The sequence below is a fragment of the Hemiscyllium ocellatum genome, chromosome 1, assembly GCF_020745735.1.
Source record: "Hemiscyllium ocellatum isolate sHemOce1 chromosome 1, sHemOce1.pat.X.cur, whole genome shotgun sequence".
NCBI lineage: Eukaryota > Metazoa > Chordata > Chondrichthyes > Orectolobiformes > Hemiscylliidae > Hemiscyllium > Hemiscyllium ocellatum.
The window spans coordinates 99,163,107-99,177,867 of record NC_083401.1 but is presented as its reverse complement, the minus strand read 5'-3'; the positions used below and the strand labels follow the sequence as shown (position 1 = coordinate 99,177,867).

General features: G+C 37.8%; 1 protein-coding gene across 3 annotated transcripts in view; it reads left to right on the top strand.

The window, feature by feature from the left end:
• atp10d (ATPase phospholipid transporting 10D) overlaps positions 1-14,761 on the top strand; it is a 211,796-nt gene that overhangs the window by 115,024 nt on the left and 82,011 nt on the right. For all 3 annotated transcript variants that reach the window (XM_060824432.1, XM_060824439.1, XM_060824447.1), the window contains exons 4-5: positions 9,659-9,863; positions 13,770-13,855. In XM_060824432.1, coding sequence (XP_060680415.1) covers positions 9,659-9,863; positions 13,770-13,855 — 291 coding nt within the window. The remainder of the gene's footprint in view (positions 1-9,658; positions 9,864-13,769; positions 13,856-14,761) is intronic.

Below are 14,761 nucleotides of genomic sequence, written 5' to 3'. Positions count from 1 at the left end.
ACCTAGAAAGGGGACAAAATGTTTGCAACAAAAACTCCCAGCTCGGCAAACAGAACCACAACAACGAGCACCCGAGCTACAAATATTCTCCCAAACTTTGAAGTTCAGAATACTGTAGAAACAGACTTCTTCTTTTTTAAAACTAAGTAACAAACATGGGACTGTGGCTAAACTAGGCCTTGCTAAAATGCGTATATGTGTAGAACTGTCTGTTTACAGAAACCCAAGTAAATTCCCTAATGTTTCTTCTTACCAGGACACTTTTATAACCCCGACGGGACCTTTCATTATCTTATGCTGTAATTCTGTATGGAGACCACAAGTCTGCCTATGAGTAGCTGCTATACCTAGCTGCCAATCCCTTTTAGCCATCTTGAATCAGGTAAAAAGCCCCAGGTGGCCATCTTTAATCATCTGCTACTACAACATAGGTGCAGAAAATAATTAGGAAAGCTTATTGATTGATATTTTTTATTGCAATGGAAATTGAATATACAAATAGAAACATCGTAATTGAGTGTGGCAGGGCATTGGTAGATCACATCTGGACTTCTCTGCACAGTATTAGTTTCTTTATTTAAGGAAGGATGTAAAAACATAGGAAACTGTTCAGAGAAGATATACAAAACTAAAACCTGGAATGAGAGTTACCTTTGAAGGAAGGCTTGGCAGGCTCTTGACCATTGGAATATAGAATAGGGACAGATGACTTGTTTGAAACCTATAAGATCCAGAACAATCTTGACAGAATGGGTATGGAAGGTATGTTCCAGACCCACAACAATGTCGCTAACGCTTAACAGCCTAAGTGGATGAGCAAGCCTCTCAGTAAAAGCAATTGGGAATGATCAGTAAATGGCCCAACCAGTGACGTCCAATTCCATGAATGAATAAAATGAAGCAAAATATTATCAATAGTGGATGAAAATTTGGAATTATCAGATCAGCCATGATTTTATGAACAGGCTCATGGGAGTTACTCTGAATTTTATGTATAAAATGTGTGCGTTCTTCTGTTGAAGTGTCAAGATTATGAATTAAGTATTAATAAATTGCATATTTTGCAACATGAAATGTATCCATTTAATTAACTTTTGTGACTTCAAATGTATTAAAGTTTCTAATCGATTTCAATATTTCTAAAGAGCCTGGATTTTGACTTGCTATTTTTGCCTAGGACTAATTCCATGCGCTGAAAATAGTTCACTAACTTTGTGGGTACCAGTTTCCTTCATACTTTCAAATCAGTTGCTCTGATTCTTTCCCGGGATATTTTCTGCTCAATAGCTTTTGTTCAAGTAATACTAAAAGCACGAGTGTGCTTTTCCGTAGCTTAAAATAAGAAGTAAATATGTATTAAAGAGTCTGTGTAAGGGGAGAAATGCTTGTACTAAATACATTTTGGTGTTGCTGACCAAATTGTGAAGAAAAAGGAGTTGAAGATCTTTTTCATGATAATGATTCCTTTGAAGAATGTCAAGATTTGAAACCAGTGAATTGTCCCCACCTCGTTTTGTTGTCTGTTAGAAATGTTTAATACTAGTTGATGACATATCCAATTCCAAAGTTTAAATTTCTGACTTGGAAGGAAAAAGGTAAAGAAAACATAATTTGTTTCCTCAATGTAACTTAATATTTTCAAAAACAGAATCTTTTAACTAAGTAGAAGAAATCTTAGTAGGGATATGGAGAGTAGAGGAGTTGAGGTCATCATCACATCAGCCAGGATCTTATTTAATGGTAAAGCAGGATAAAGGGGCTGATTGGCATACTCCTGCTTCTATTTCATATGTCCACATATAGACTATAAGGAGAGTTGGAGAAAGTGAGGACTGCAGATGCTGGAGATCAGAGTTGAAGAGTGTAGTGCTGGAATACCACACAGTCGGGCAGCTTCCAAGGAACAGGAGAGTCAATGTTTCGGGCATAAGTCATTCATCAGGAATGAGGCTTGTGGCCAAGGGGGCTGAGAGATAAATGGGAGAGGGATAGGCCTGGGGAGAAGGTAGTTGGGAATGTGATAGGTAAATGAAGGTGGGGGTGAAAGTGATATGTTGTAGAGGAGAGTGGAACAGATAGGTGGGAAGGAAGATGGACAGGTAGGACCGTTCAAGAGGGCGGTGCCAAGTTGGGAGGTTGGGACTGGGATAAGGTGGGGGGAGGGAAAATGAAGAAACTGGTGAAATCCACATTGATCCCCTGTGATTGAAGTGTCCCAAGATGGAAGATGAGGTGTTCTTCCTCCAGGTATCTGGAATTAGGGTTTGGCGATGGAGGAGGCCCAGGACCTGCATGACCATGGTGGATTGGGAAGGGGAGTGAAAGTGTTAGCTACATGGCAGTGGGGTTATTTGGTGCAGGTCCCAGAGATGTTCTCTGAAACAGACACTTCAACCACAGGATCAATGTGGATTTCACCAGTTTCCTCATTTTCTCTACCACCCTGACAGGCAAAGAGTTATAGATTCCTAATACACTGAGTGAAAAACATTTTCCTCACATCTCATCTAAATGTCCTTGCTCAAAAATCTGTCTGTCTATTTCAGTTTGTGTTTATTACATTTACAGAGCTTGGCAATGGTCAAATGGTGTAGCATTTCAGATATTTTGTATCCTGCCCTAGGACTAATACTCTGGTAATTTCATTTCTTTAAGCCCATGACTCATATGGCATTCTTCCCAAAAAATATCTACGTGCAATCTAACCAAGTGTTGTTATTGTCAAGTAGCTTGAACTTAAATTCATATTAAAACGTTATACATGACTTGTCAAATATGGAATCTGTTGAGACTTGCAACATAAAATTTGATGAATTAATTTCTATCCCCTGAGTATTCTCCTGCTAACACTTGGCCCATCTATTCCCAGGAATCAGGCCTTAGCAGTGCCTCCTTTCCCATTTGACTAGAAAGACACTGCTGTAGAAAATGTTCTGAACACACTTTAGTAACATCTCCCTGGCTTGGTTTCCACTACTACTACTACTACTACTACTATCATGATCTATATTCAGATACAATCCACCACTATAAACTACACTCTCAGTTTTGAAACTTTCTGTAACTTTTTGCAAATTTGATTCTCTATGGCCTTCCCCACTAATTGTGGCCTCTAGATTACACTAAGCAATATAATTGCATTTGTTTTGTTCCTTAGCTTTCGCCAAATTCTCTGGGACATCCTCTTCCTCTCACTTCCAAATTTTCCCTTAATCAATACAAGCACCCCTGTTTTGTTTTCCATTTTGTTTTATCTTTCTTGATCATATTATATGCAGGAGTGTTTAATTCCTAATCCTGTCCTTCCTTTAGTCAGGTCTCTGTTATAGCGACAACATATATTTAATAGCAATCTGTGCCTAAAACTCACCAATCTTATTTATGATGCATTGTATTCGCATACGTATGCATGGTGATCCTGATTTAGATTTTATTATTTTGTCCCTTACTCACCTAGTAACCTACTAATCTCTACTCTTGTGTCATCTATCTCTTCCAGTATTTTGTACATTTTTGTATACCCATCTGATATCATCTCTTGCTTCCCCAACCCCTGCCAGTTCCCAAGAGCATTAACAAATTGCCCGACAAGGAGCTCAGTCGAATGTATTCAGGTAGAAACTGTTCAGCCTGCACAGGACCCATCTTCCCCAGTGCTGGTCCTGATATCCCAAGAACCTAAAGACCTTCGTACACATCTATCTTTGTGCACCTCTACCTTTCCATATATTTGTCATATGGCCCTGTTTCTATACTTGCATTTGACACTGTAAATAATCTTGAGATTGCAACTTAGCTTCTTAAATTGACTGCAGAACAAGATCCCTTTTTTTCTGTATATGTGATTCCTGATGAAGGGCTTATGCTCGAAACGTCGAATTCTCTATTCCTGAGATGCTGCCTAACCTGCTGTGCTTTGACCAGCAACACATTTGCAGCTGTGATCTCCAGCATCTGCAGACCTCATTTTTTACTTTTCTGTATATGTTGTTAGTTTTAATGTAGACCACAACTGCTGCTGCCCTTTTTCTGCAGAGTGCTCCTTAGCTGCTCATCAACATCACTTGATACTGGAGCAAGGTACCAACACACCATCCTAGATTCATGTCTGTGGCAGAAATAGCTATCTGTTTTCTTAACAATCAAGTCAGCTATCATTTTGCTCTTCAATCTTCCTAGTATCCCCCCCTCCCGTGTAGCTGAGCCACCCATAGTTCCATGGATTTAACTGTGGCATTACTCCCTAAATGAACCATAACCCTCATCAGTATTCAGGTCTGAAGAGGTCACTGGACCCAAAACTGTAACTCTGCTTTCTCTCCACAAATGCTGCCACACCTGTTGAGTTTTTCCAGCAATTTTTGCTTTTGTTTCTGATTTCCAGTATCCATGGTTCTTTGTTTTTTTTTGGTCAGAAATTAATACCGGTTGGAAAGTTGAATGCACACTGTGGGGACCCTGTACGACCTTACCTATCTCTTCCTTTTTGACTGCCTGATGGTTAATCATTCCCTCTCTGCCTGATGCTGTTAAACTTTGGTTGACCACAATCTATAAATGTGCTTTCAAGTTAGCTGAGTATTCCTTCATTGACATGTTCTCCCTTTGCAGCCTGTCCCCTCCTATCAAATCTCTTGCTGCTTTTTTTCACATACCAACCCCAAATTCCAGTAGCCCTTCTGACCCAATTCCCCTCTACTCATTCACTATTTTCCTACAGGTTTTCTTCTATTATTTATCTGATTCCCATTTTAAAAATTCTATTGAATTTGAACACTCACACAGACCCTCTGTCATACACAAGCTCTCTCTCATAGGCTTACACATACACCCCCATATACTCACCCACCCACGCACCCTCTCACAGACTTATAGCCCTTTACACTCTCACTCACACACACATACATACACATACCCCTACGTGCACACGCATATGTTTGTGGGGTGAATTTGTACTTGTGGAATTACATTGTATTTTGCTCAAAAACTGCATGATTCTATGTAAGATTCTGTAAATCCCTTTTTTAGGAATAGAATCAGTCCGAACATTGGGGCACAGACAGCATCGCACCCTCAATGCATTATCGGAACTGACATGGCACCTATTGTTAAAGTTCACTTCAGAATGTAACTTTAAAAAAGTTCTGGGATTTACATATGAAAGAACTGAAACCAACATGGTCATTCTAAGAGAGGAGAGACTTAACAAACAATCCAGGTCTTTTTCAATATATGATTTCTGTTGCATCACACTGTAAAGATTTGCTATAAATTCGATGTCTTGCGATCGTATACTCCACAACCACCTGTGTGATTTTTAACATTGGATTAAAATTCATTCTTCAAAGTGATAAATTTCACATACTATCCACTCATTGCTTCTATGATTTTTCACATCTTGCCAATCATCATAATTATGTTCTCTGATTATTGATCTTGCATACATTAGGATCAATTTCTCTTCATTTATTCAATCTAAACCCTTTGTGATCCTCCTCCAATCTCCTCCCCTTCTCTCCTATAAGGAAGAAACATAGTTTTCAGTTTATTTGCATAACTATGATCCATCTCTGAAACTGTTCAATAATTCTGTTCTGTATGCTCTGCAAAGCCTCCAAGGCCTTCCTAAAATATGATGCTCAAAATTTAAATCCTTCAACTCCAGCCAAACTCATGTTTTCCCTAGAATAAATACAGAAGGTGCTGAAAATACTCAGCAAGTCAAGGAGTGTCTGTCAAGAAAGAAACAAAGTTGATGTTTCAGATTGATGGTATTTCAACAGACAGAAACCGAATTCAACTGTCTGGACACCTTCAAATACTTGTACACCAACATCAGTCTCTCACTTCTTGTATCTGTGCTTAAACATTACAATTTGGTAAATGTTGTATAAAAATATGTTTTCAAATCTCACTGTCTTTGAACTATGTTCTTCCCAGCACTGTCTTGCAAACAGCTCCTTTGTATCACACATCATTTTAGTTTTTTTTTGTGCACATCATATTTAGTGAACCAACAAGAAACCCTTGAGGATGTCTTGAGGACTGTCGTGAACTGCCTGAGCAAATGTCTGGCAAAAGTCAGGGAGTCTACTATTACTGATCACAGCAGTGTGACTTGAATCGTGGTAACCCAAGGACGCTGTATGGACACAGTGTCCAAGTGCAACTTTAGAAATGACAACCTGGAATTAGATCAGCTCTTTGTAACACATATAAATGATACAACTGTGGTGAATGCATACAAGGTAAAAAGCGTTATGACATAATGTGCAGCACAAGGGAAGGATTATTTGTGACAAAATATAGTTCACAAGACGTAACTCTGTTTTCAGTGCTCATCATTTGCATTCTTGTATTTTCAAGATTTGGAGGTGCCAGTATTGGACTGGGGTGGACAAAATTAAAAAGCGCACAACACCAGGTTATTGTCCAACAGGTTTATTTGGAGGCAGTAGCTTTTGAAGTGCTGCTGCTTCATCAGGTGGTTGTCCACTAGCTTTTGAAGCACTGCTTCTTCAGGTGGTTTATAGTCAAGATTGCTATTCTGGGTTTGATAGCAAATTGTTTATTGTACCATTTTGTGTGTATAATTAAATCTTTCATGCATCTTTTCGTATGCAATCCCTTGAAGAAATGCTTTTATATTTTATGTGTGAAATGTAACTGCAACCTGTGGGATGCCATGCTTTACCATCTTTAATCTATTTATTGTAGTTGGTATCACTAATAGATATCTTGACTGTAAACATAGTGCACTATGCAATGAAGAAGATTTACAATTTATTGTGCAAGAGATGTGTAGCAAAAAATGCAAAGATATGGACATGTTATAGATATCAGAAATGAAGACCAGAATCTTTATGATCACCAAGTAAATGAGCAGGTTGGCAACTTTTTGTAGTTTTAAAATAATATTTACAGCTTCATCACAACCCTGCCAATCTTTGTCAGCAACCTATTTCCTTTGATCTCTACTTTTAATTGACTAGAAACATGGAAAAATTGTCTTCCTTTACTCCGGTAAAATTCTCTGCTTCTGTTTTAAGTTTAGGATTCAGTTTAGTTCTATACACCATAAGGTAGGATGAATATTCACAGAACATTACTCTGATCTGAACTGGAGTGTTATGCCTAGTTCTGGGTGTCATACTTTTGGAAGGATATAAAGTGTGATATATGTTTGTGTTATGTTGTTATTATTTGGGAATTTCAATTTGAAAATGGAAGGAAAATAGAATTCAGTTTCCCATTCTGTGAAGGCCGCTTAATGCTAAATGACCCAATAAACGTCCTGGGAAGTTATTTGTTGAAATGTTTACAAAGTTGAATATTTATAACATCAGGGAGGACTGCCCGGGGCCACAACCACATTGAGAAGAATAGTTTCATACCAGCAGAAGAGCAGTTTAGTTCATGGCAGTTCAGATAATCAATTGTCACAAAGGCAAGGCTGTCAGCACTGGAAAGTCGGGTAAGAAGTTGTCAAGTTGAGATTGGATGTTTACTTCATTGAGATTGAGTTATTGTGAAGATCATTACTGGGAAAAATCAAGTGCTTTCAGTACTTTTCTGGACAGATATTTCTGAATTTCCTTATATAACTTTTTTACACAAAAGAAAAAAAGGAAGTTATGTTCTTTCGTTAAAAGAACTTTGGCGACCTAGTGTGAATATGTTCTGTGACCTGAAACCATAGTAATCAAATTATAAAATAAAATTTATGATCTATCAAATCAGGTTTCATCTGGAGGTCTGACTTATCCAAGGTTACAGCTGGGATCATATCAGAAGTGTTAGAAAGATTGGGAAAGTATTTATGAAAATGATTCTAATGATGAATCGACTTCAGCAAAGCGAATCTAGGCCAGTCCTCCCTGGAGGCAAAATAGCTGAAGGGGAGATTTGATAGAAATGTTCAAAATCATGAAAGCTACAAACAGTAGATAAAGAGGAACTGTTCCCATTGGCTTATAGATCAAGAACCAGAGGACACTATTATAAAGTGTAAGGCAAAAGAATCAACAGGGACGTGAGGAAAACCCTTATCACGTGGTTGGGATTTGGAGTACACTGCCCAAGAGTGTAGTGGCATTTGTGGCATTCAAAAGAAAATTGGAAATTGATAGTTCTAAGACTATACAGAAAGTAGGTGAGTGGGATTTGCCAAGTTGCACTTTAAACAATTCACACAGGCACTACGGCCCTTATTATTGTCTCCAGTGCCCTCACTATTCCATCATAGAAAGGAGGCTATTTGAACTCATCATGTCAGCTATTCTGTAAATAAACATCATGACTATGTACCATTGTTCTGCCTTTTCCCTATAACCTTGCACATTGTTTCTGTTTTAATTAATCATCCACTGCTCTCTTGAATGCTTGAACTGAGCATACATCCTCTATACTTGCAAATAGTTCATTCCAGACCTGAACTGCCACAAATCCTACTCTTCTGCTTTCTCCCTGTCCTCCAAATGTTTTGATTTTCAATTTCCAATTTTCTTTTGAAAACCACAACACTTTTTTCTCATGTTTGCTTCTTTTTCAAATCACTTTAAATACGTGCTGTCTTGTTTATGATCTTTCACCCGGAGGAAGAAGTTCTCCTCATCTACCCAAAGCTTTTATCAGATCTCCTCTTAGCCTTATTCAGTTCATGGAGATGAATACCAACCTCTCCAGTCTATTCTCATACCTGAAGTTTCTCATCTCTGAAACCATTTTTCTAAAACTCTTCTACAAAGAAGAATGATCACTAATTGCCCATTTTTTCTCTGTGAAGAGTGATTCACTTTTTTGTTTGAAGTGGTATGATGTAAAACCTGTGTCCCTAGGGGTGCAGGCACATAATTCTGCGAAGTTTACATCACACAAGGAAAGGAATGATTAAAATGGCATATGGCATGCTTGCCTTTATAGCTTAGTCCTTTGAGTATAGGAGTTGGGAATTGAGGTTGTATAGGACATTGGTGAGGCCTGTTCTGAATGCTATGTCTAGTTCTGATTACCCTGTTATAGGAAGGATACTATTAAGCTGGAGAGGGTTCAGAAGAGATTTACCAGGATGTTCCCTGGTATGGAAGGTTTGAGTTATAAAGAATGGCGGAATACGCTGGGACCTCTTTCGCTGAAGTGTAGGAGGTTGACAGGTGATCTGATAGAAGTTTTTGAAATAACGAGGGGTATAGATAGAGTTGATGGGAGTTGTCTTTTCCATAGGATGGGGGATTTCAAGATTAGGGGGCACATTTTTAAGGTGAGAGGAGAGTGATTTTAAAAAAGACATGAGATGCATTTTTTTTAACACGGAAGGTGAATAGTGTGTTGAATGAATTTCCTGAGGATGTGGGTATGATTGTACTATTTAAAAGACATTGGGATTAGTACATGAATGGGAAAGATTCGGTGGAATATGGATCAGAAGCAGGCAGGTGGGACTAGTTTAGTTTAGGATCATGTTTGGCTTGGACTGGTTGGACCGAAGGTTCTGTTTCCATGCTGTATGTTTCTATGACTCTTATGTATTGCTTTCTGGTGCTGTTAAAACATGACTCATACTGACACATGTAGCATACCTTAAGTGAAATTTGTAATTGTAATTCAGATCTCTGCAGACCTCCTTTGTTGATGAGGTGTTGATGTTATTTCATTCTAGACACAAAAAAAAGTACCTTGTGAAATGGTGGAAGGAAGTTCACGTAGGGGATTTCATCCGATTATCTTGCAACGAAATCATCCCTGCAGATATGGTGTTGCTGCATTCTACTGATGTTGATGGAATCTGCCACATTGAAACATCCAATTTGGATGGAGAAACCAACCTGAAGCAGAGACAGGTTGTTAAGGGATTCACAAAGCTGGTGAGATATGTCTTTTGGTGGTAAAGGTCAGCAATAAACAAACTACAGCTTTTTTGGTAATTCTTACTACATGCACTGCTAATTCTGTACTCTTTAGTCACAATAAGCAAATAGTTTTGCTTACCAGTAAATACTTAGTATTGGGAAAAAGCACATGATTATGAATTAAGTCACTAAAGACCTGAAGTAGGTAAGTTACCCTTAACCAATCAGGATTTTAAAAATATCACCTTATTAATTGCAGGTCTAGTTATAAGGTTTAAGTCCATAATTCTCCTTTCCAGAAGAGAATTGCGTCCACAGAAGGCACAGATCACACTTTGCCTCCAATGTATATGAACATATATACTTCTGTCTTAAAAATATTTAATGACACTGCTTCCTCAGACTTTTGAAGCACAGAATTCAAAAGCTGCAAAACCCTCAAAGAAAAAGGATTCACATTTTAGTGCAAAAAGGCACCCCTAATTACAAAACCACTTTCCCTGTTTCTGACATCATCACAAGCGGGAACATGCTTTCCAAATGTGTCTCGTCAAAACCATTCTTGATCCTAAACTTCAGTCAGGTCACCCCTTAGCTTCTAAACTCCAATGGGAACAAGCCCAACTTATCCAACCTATCCTCAAAAGACAAGTTACTCATTCCAACGATCAATCTTTATGGGCATTCCTGATTATATGCTGTACCTGCATACTATGTCTTTATAACACATGCATAGAAGCACCTAAATTCCACTGCATCTCAGCATTTTATAGCCATTCCTGATTTAAACAATGCTTTGCTATGTTTTATTTTTCCTGGAAAAGTTATCAACTTCAATTTTCAAAATTTATACTACTTCAACCATGTGTTTGCACATTCACTCAATTCATCTTTACCTGTCTGCAACCTCCTCCTGTTGCCTTCACAGCAAGGTTTCCTATTCATCATCTTGCCTCCCGCAGATTTAGCCACCACACTTCAATCCCCTGATAACTATTTGATCTATATAATACAAGTTGAGGGCCTAGCAGAGATTTGTATAGGACTCAGTCATCATTTGCTGCCATTCAAATGTAGTCCCATTTATGTGTACAGTTCATTTTCAGCTAGCTAACCAGCCTTTGTCCATGCTAATCTGTTATATGTTACACCATAAGTTTTTATTTTTAGCATAGCCTTTTATGTGATGCCTTATTATATGCCTTCTGGAATTCCAAGTGCATTATGACTTCAGGCTTCCTATTGTCCACAATGTATGTTACATCTTCAAAGGACTCCAATAAATTGGTTAACATAAAATTATTGAGTTATACAGCATGGAAACGGACCTTTGGGTAAATTTTGTCCACGTCAACCAGATATCCGAAACTGATCTAGTCCCATTTGCCAGCATTTGGCCCATATCCATTTTAACCCTTCCAATTCATGTACCCACTCAGACCCCTTTTAAATGTTATACCTGCCTCCACCACCTCCTCTAGCAGCTTGTTCTATACACGCATGATCCTCTATGTGAAAAGGTTGTCCCTCAGGTGCCTTTTAAATCTTTCCCTCTCACCTTAAATCTATGCTCTCTAGTTTTGGACTCCAACACCCTGGGAAAAAGACCTTGATTATTCAGTGTATAGATGTGCCGGTCAGGATGAATGGCCATGCTAAATTGCCCTGTAGTGTCCAAAAATGTTCAGGGTAGGTGGATTAGCTACAGTAAATGTGGGGTTTTGGGGATAGGGTGTGGAGAGCTGCGTCTGGATGCTCTTCAGAGGATCGATGCGGACTTATTGGGCTAAACATCTATTTCCTCAATTTAAAATCTACACTTCTATGAAGTACCTTCTCATCGACATAAAAGCAAAATATTGCTCATGTTAGAAATATGAAAAACACACAAAATGCTGGAGAAACTCATTAAATCTGGCATCTGTCAAGAAAGAAAATGTTAACATTTCAAGTCAGATTAAACACTTCTTCAAAATCCTTTCAACTTAATCGGACTCAAAATGTCAATTGCATTTCTCCCGCCACAGATGCTGCCAGAACTGTTTCTGCGTGGACTATTCTGACTACCTTATATATTCAAGTAATAGTCGACCTCCTAATTTTGGCCAAAAAGTTCTGGAAGTATCCATGTATCTCATGTAAAAGTCGACCCGAGTTCCCCACAGATAACAGGTTAACATTTATGAGTCAGTGTGCCGGTCAAGAATTACTGTAATTTGCTGGTTTTTATCTCTGTTTGTTTGGAGGTCAGTTGAGCTTCTGCTAATGATATTTTATGAATTTTGACAGCCATGAATTTCAGCCACTCAGAAGTAGGCCATAAATTTAATGTTTTAAAATAGTCAAAAAAATTTGACAATTACGCCAGTATATATGGGCAGATAGTAAGTTCTTCCCCTACTATTCCTCATCTCCACCCAAACTGATTTTATACACTGATGTCCTGAATATTCAGAGTGTAATTATTGAGATGCTGTAGCCACATCTTTATAATGAATATAAGATCATATTTATGTTCCTTAATGTGCACTATCAGTTTGTTTGCTTTGTTATGAAAGCTGCATGCATTCAAATTTAGAGCCTTTAGTAGTTTTTTCTTGTCATTTTTGGAATACCCAGTCTTCATTGGTGTGTTCCTAGATTTTTCTCTCGCTCTCGCTCTCGCTCTCGCTCTCGCTCTCTCTCTCGCTCTCTCTCTCGCGCTCTCTCTCTCTCTCTCTCCCTCCCCCTTGCTCCCTTGCCTCCATTATTTATTTTAAAACTTCCCTTTTGCACAACTTTGCTAAGGTATCTACAACTGACCATATCGTTACAATTTTTAACTTCCAAAGTCATCTTCCTTCTTTTGACTTATGGACATTGTGAATGTATGCTGTAAAGAGCAGCATTGCAAATCAGGCTATGGAGTAGGCCAATTTAGCCCTTCGAGCTTGCTTTGCCATTCCATAAGATCAGCACTGCTCTGGTTGTGGTCTCAACTCCACTTTCCAGTAGACTCTCTTGTCTGTTAAAGATCTATATATCTTAGTGTTACTAAATTTATGTTAGTAAATGTAACTAGAGTCTTCTCTGGTTTCTGGGACAGAGAATTCCACTGACTAACAATATTTTGATAGAAAAGAGTTATCTTCATCTCCATTTTAAATAGCTAGGCCTCATATTTTTAAATTGTGACTCCCAGTTTTAGTATCTTATACAAGAGGAAACATCCTTTCAGACCTGACATTATTGTCCCTTCAGAATCTAATTTTCTCTACTTCAACGTGAAAGGCTTTTTTCATAAGGTAAGTACTCACAACCTAAACAAGTGAAACCTTAAGTGAACTGCTTCTAATGCAGCTTTGTCAGTTCTTAATTAGGGGACCATGCCCCAGATGTGGTCTTAATAAGGCCCTGTACATCGGCAGTAAAATTTCCCAATTCTTGTATTCTATTTTCCTTGTAATAAACACCAACATTCCATTTAACTTCCTAATCACTTGCTAAACTTGCAAACCAACCACTTAGTTCACTCTGTATCTCTGAGTTCTGAAGTCTGTCTTCATTTGAATAGTAAATGTTCTTCCTGTCAAAGTGGGCAGCCTTATATTTTCCCATGTGATATTCCACCTGCCAAATTTTTATCCATTTGTTTTTTCTCTCTATCACTTTCTGCAGACTCTCTGTCCTCTTGACAGCTTACTTGCCTAAATATTGAAAAATCAAAATCTTTAATTCCTGTTCATACATACCCACGAGCCATCCATTATTTAAGAAGAAACTTCTACTGTAATTCCTATATATGTTTCTCTGACTATTTCTTTGATGCTTAGGTATAAAGTCATAGCGAGAGCAGAGGTGTTCTAATGTCCTACAGATGACATTTGAGAATTATAAAATAAAATGAATTGACTTGTCCTTACATAATTGCTTTTTATACAGGGGTCTGAAGCTGATCCTGAGCAGTTCACCAGCAGAATAGAATGTGAAAATCCGAACAATGATCTAAACAAGTTTAAAGGGTATATGTAAGTGCTATGTGTTTCCCAACTAACTAAGAACGATTTGAAAATGAAGACTTTCAGAATTGGATCAAAACAGAATGTTGCATAATTTTGATGTCTTACTTGACTGAACTTCAAACTTAATGTCACCTACTGTCACCCATAAATTATTACCATTTACCCTCTCTCTTCACTTCCAATACACTAAATTTGACATTCATACCCATGTCATTTTGAATCTCAGCTTTTCAAATATTAACTGTGGCATCCTGAACTGCATCCTGTACAAGTGTCAATTCATGTGACAATGCTGCAATTTATGTTTTGACAATGTTTTCACTGACAATATTTTCTTTCCACATCTTTATTGGTTTCCTATTTCTTAATATCTTGACTTTAAAATCTTTATGCTTGCCAATAATATTTCTTCACTGTTTTGCTGCTTCACTGCTCTACCTGTTCTCAAATCTTTGTTCTCCATGTTAGGGTCTGTAACTGGTGTTAAAAGCTGGCATTATGAAATTCTCTGCCTTGCTAGAATCCTCTAACCCTTCAAAAGCTGACTTAAAATCTATTTTTGTCATTTCACTGCCATTTCCCCACGCTCCTTCAAAACTCTCCTCACACTTGTAAAGTTTCTTGGAATGTTTGCTTTCTAATGGTTTCATAAAATGCAAGTATTTTTTCTGACTTCATAACTGTTCTTATTTTTCCTCCAACGCCACAATGTTTATCCTTAACAAATTATTTAGAAAAGGTTTCACTCATGGAAAATATTTATGAGCGATACATTCATTGGAGAAGATCAGGATGTCTAACTTCAAAAAGTTGATTTTAAGTTCAGAATTTACTCTAATTGTTGTGTCACATTAATCTAATTTCTAAAATTTTCTAAATTTCTAGGCAGTATTGTTGAGGAGACAAGCAACG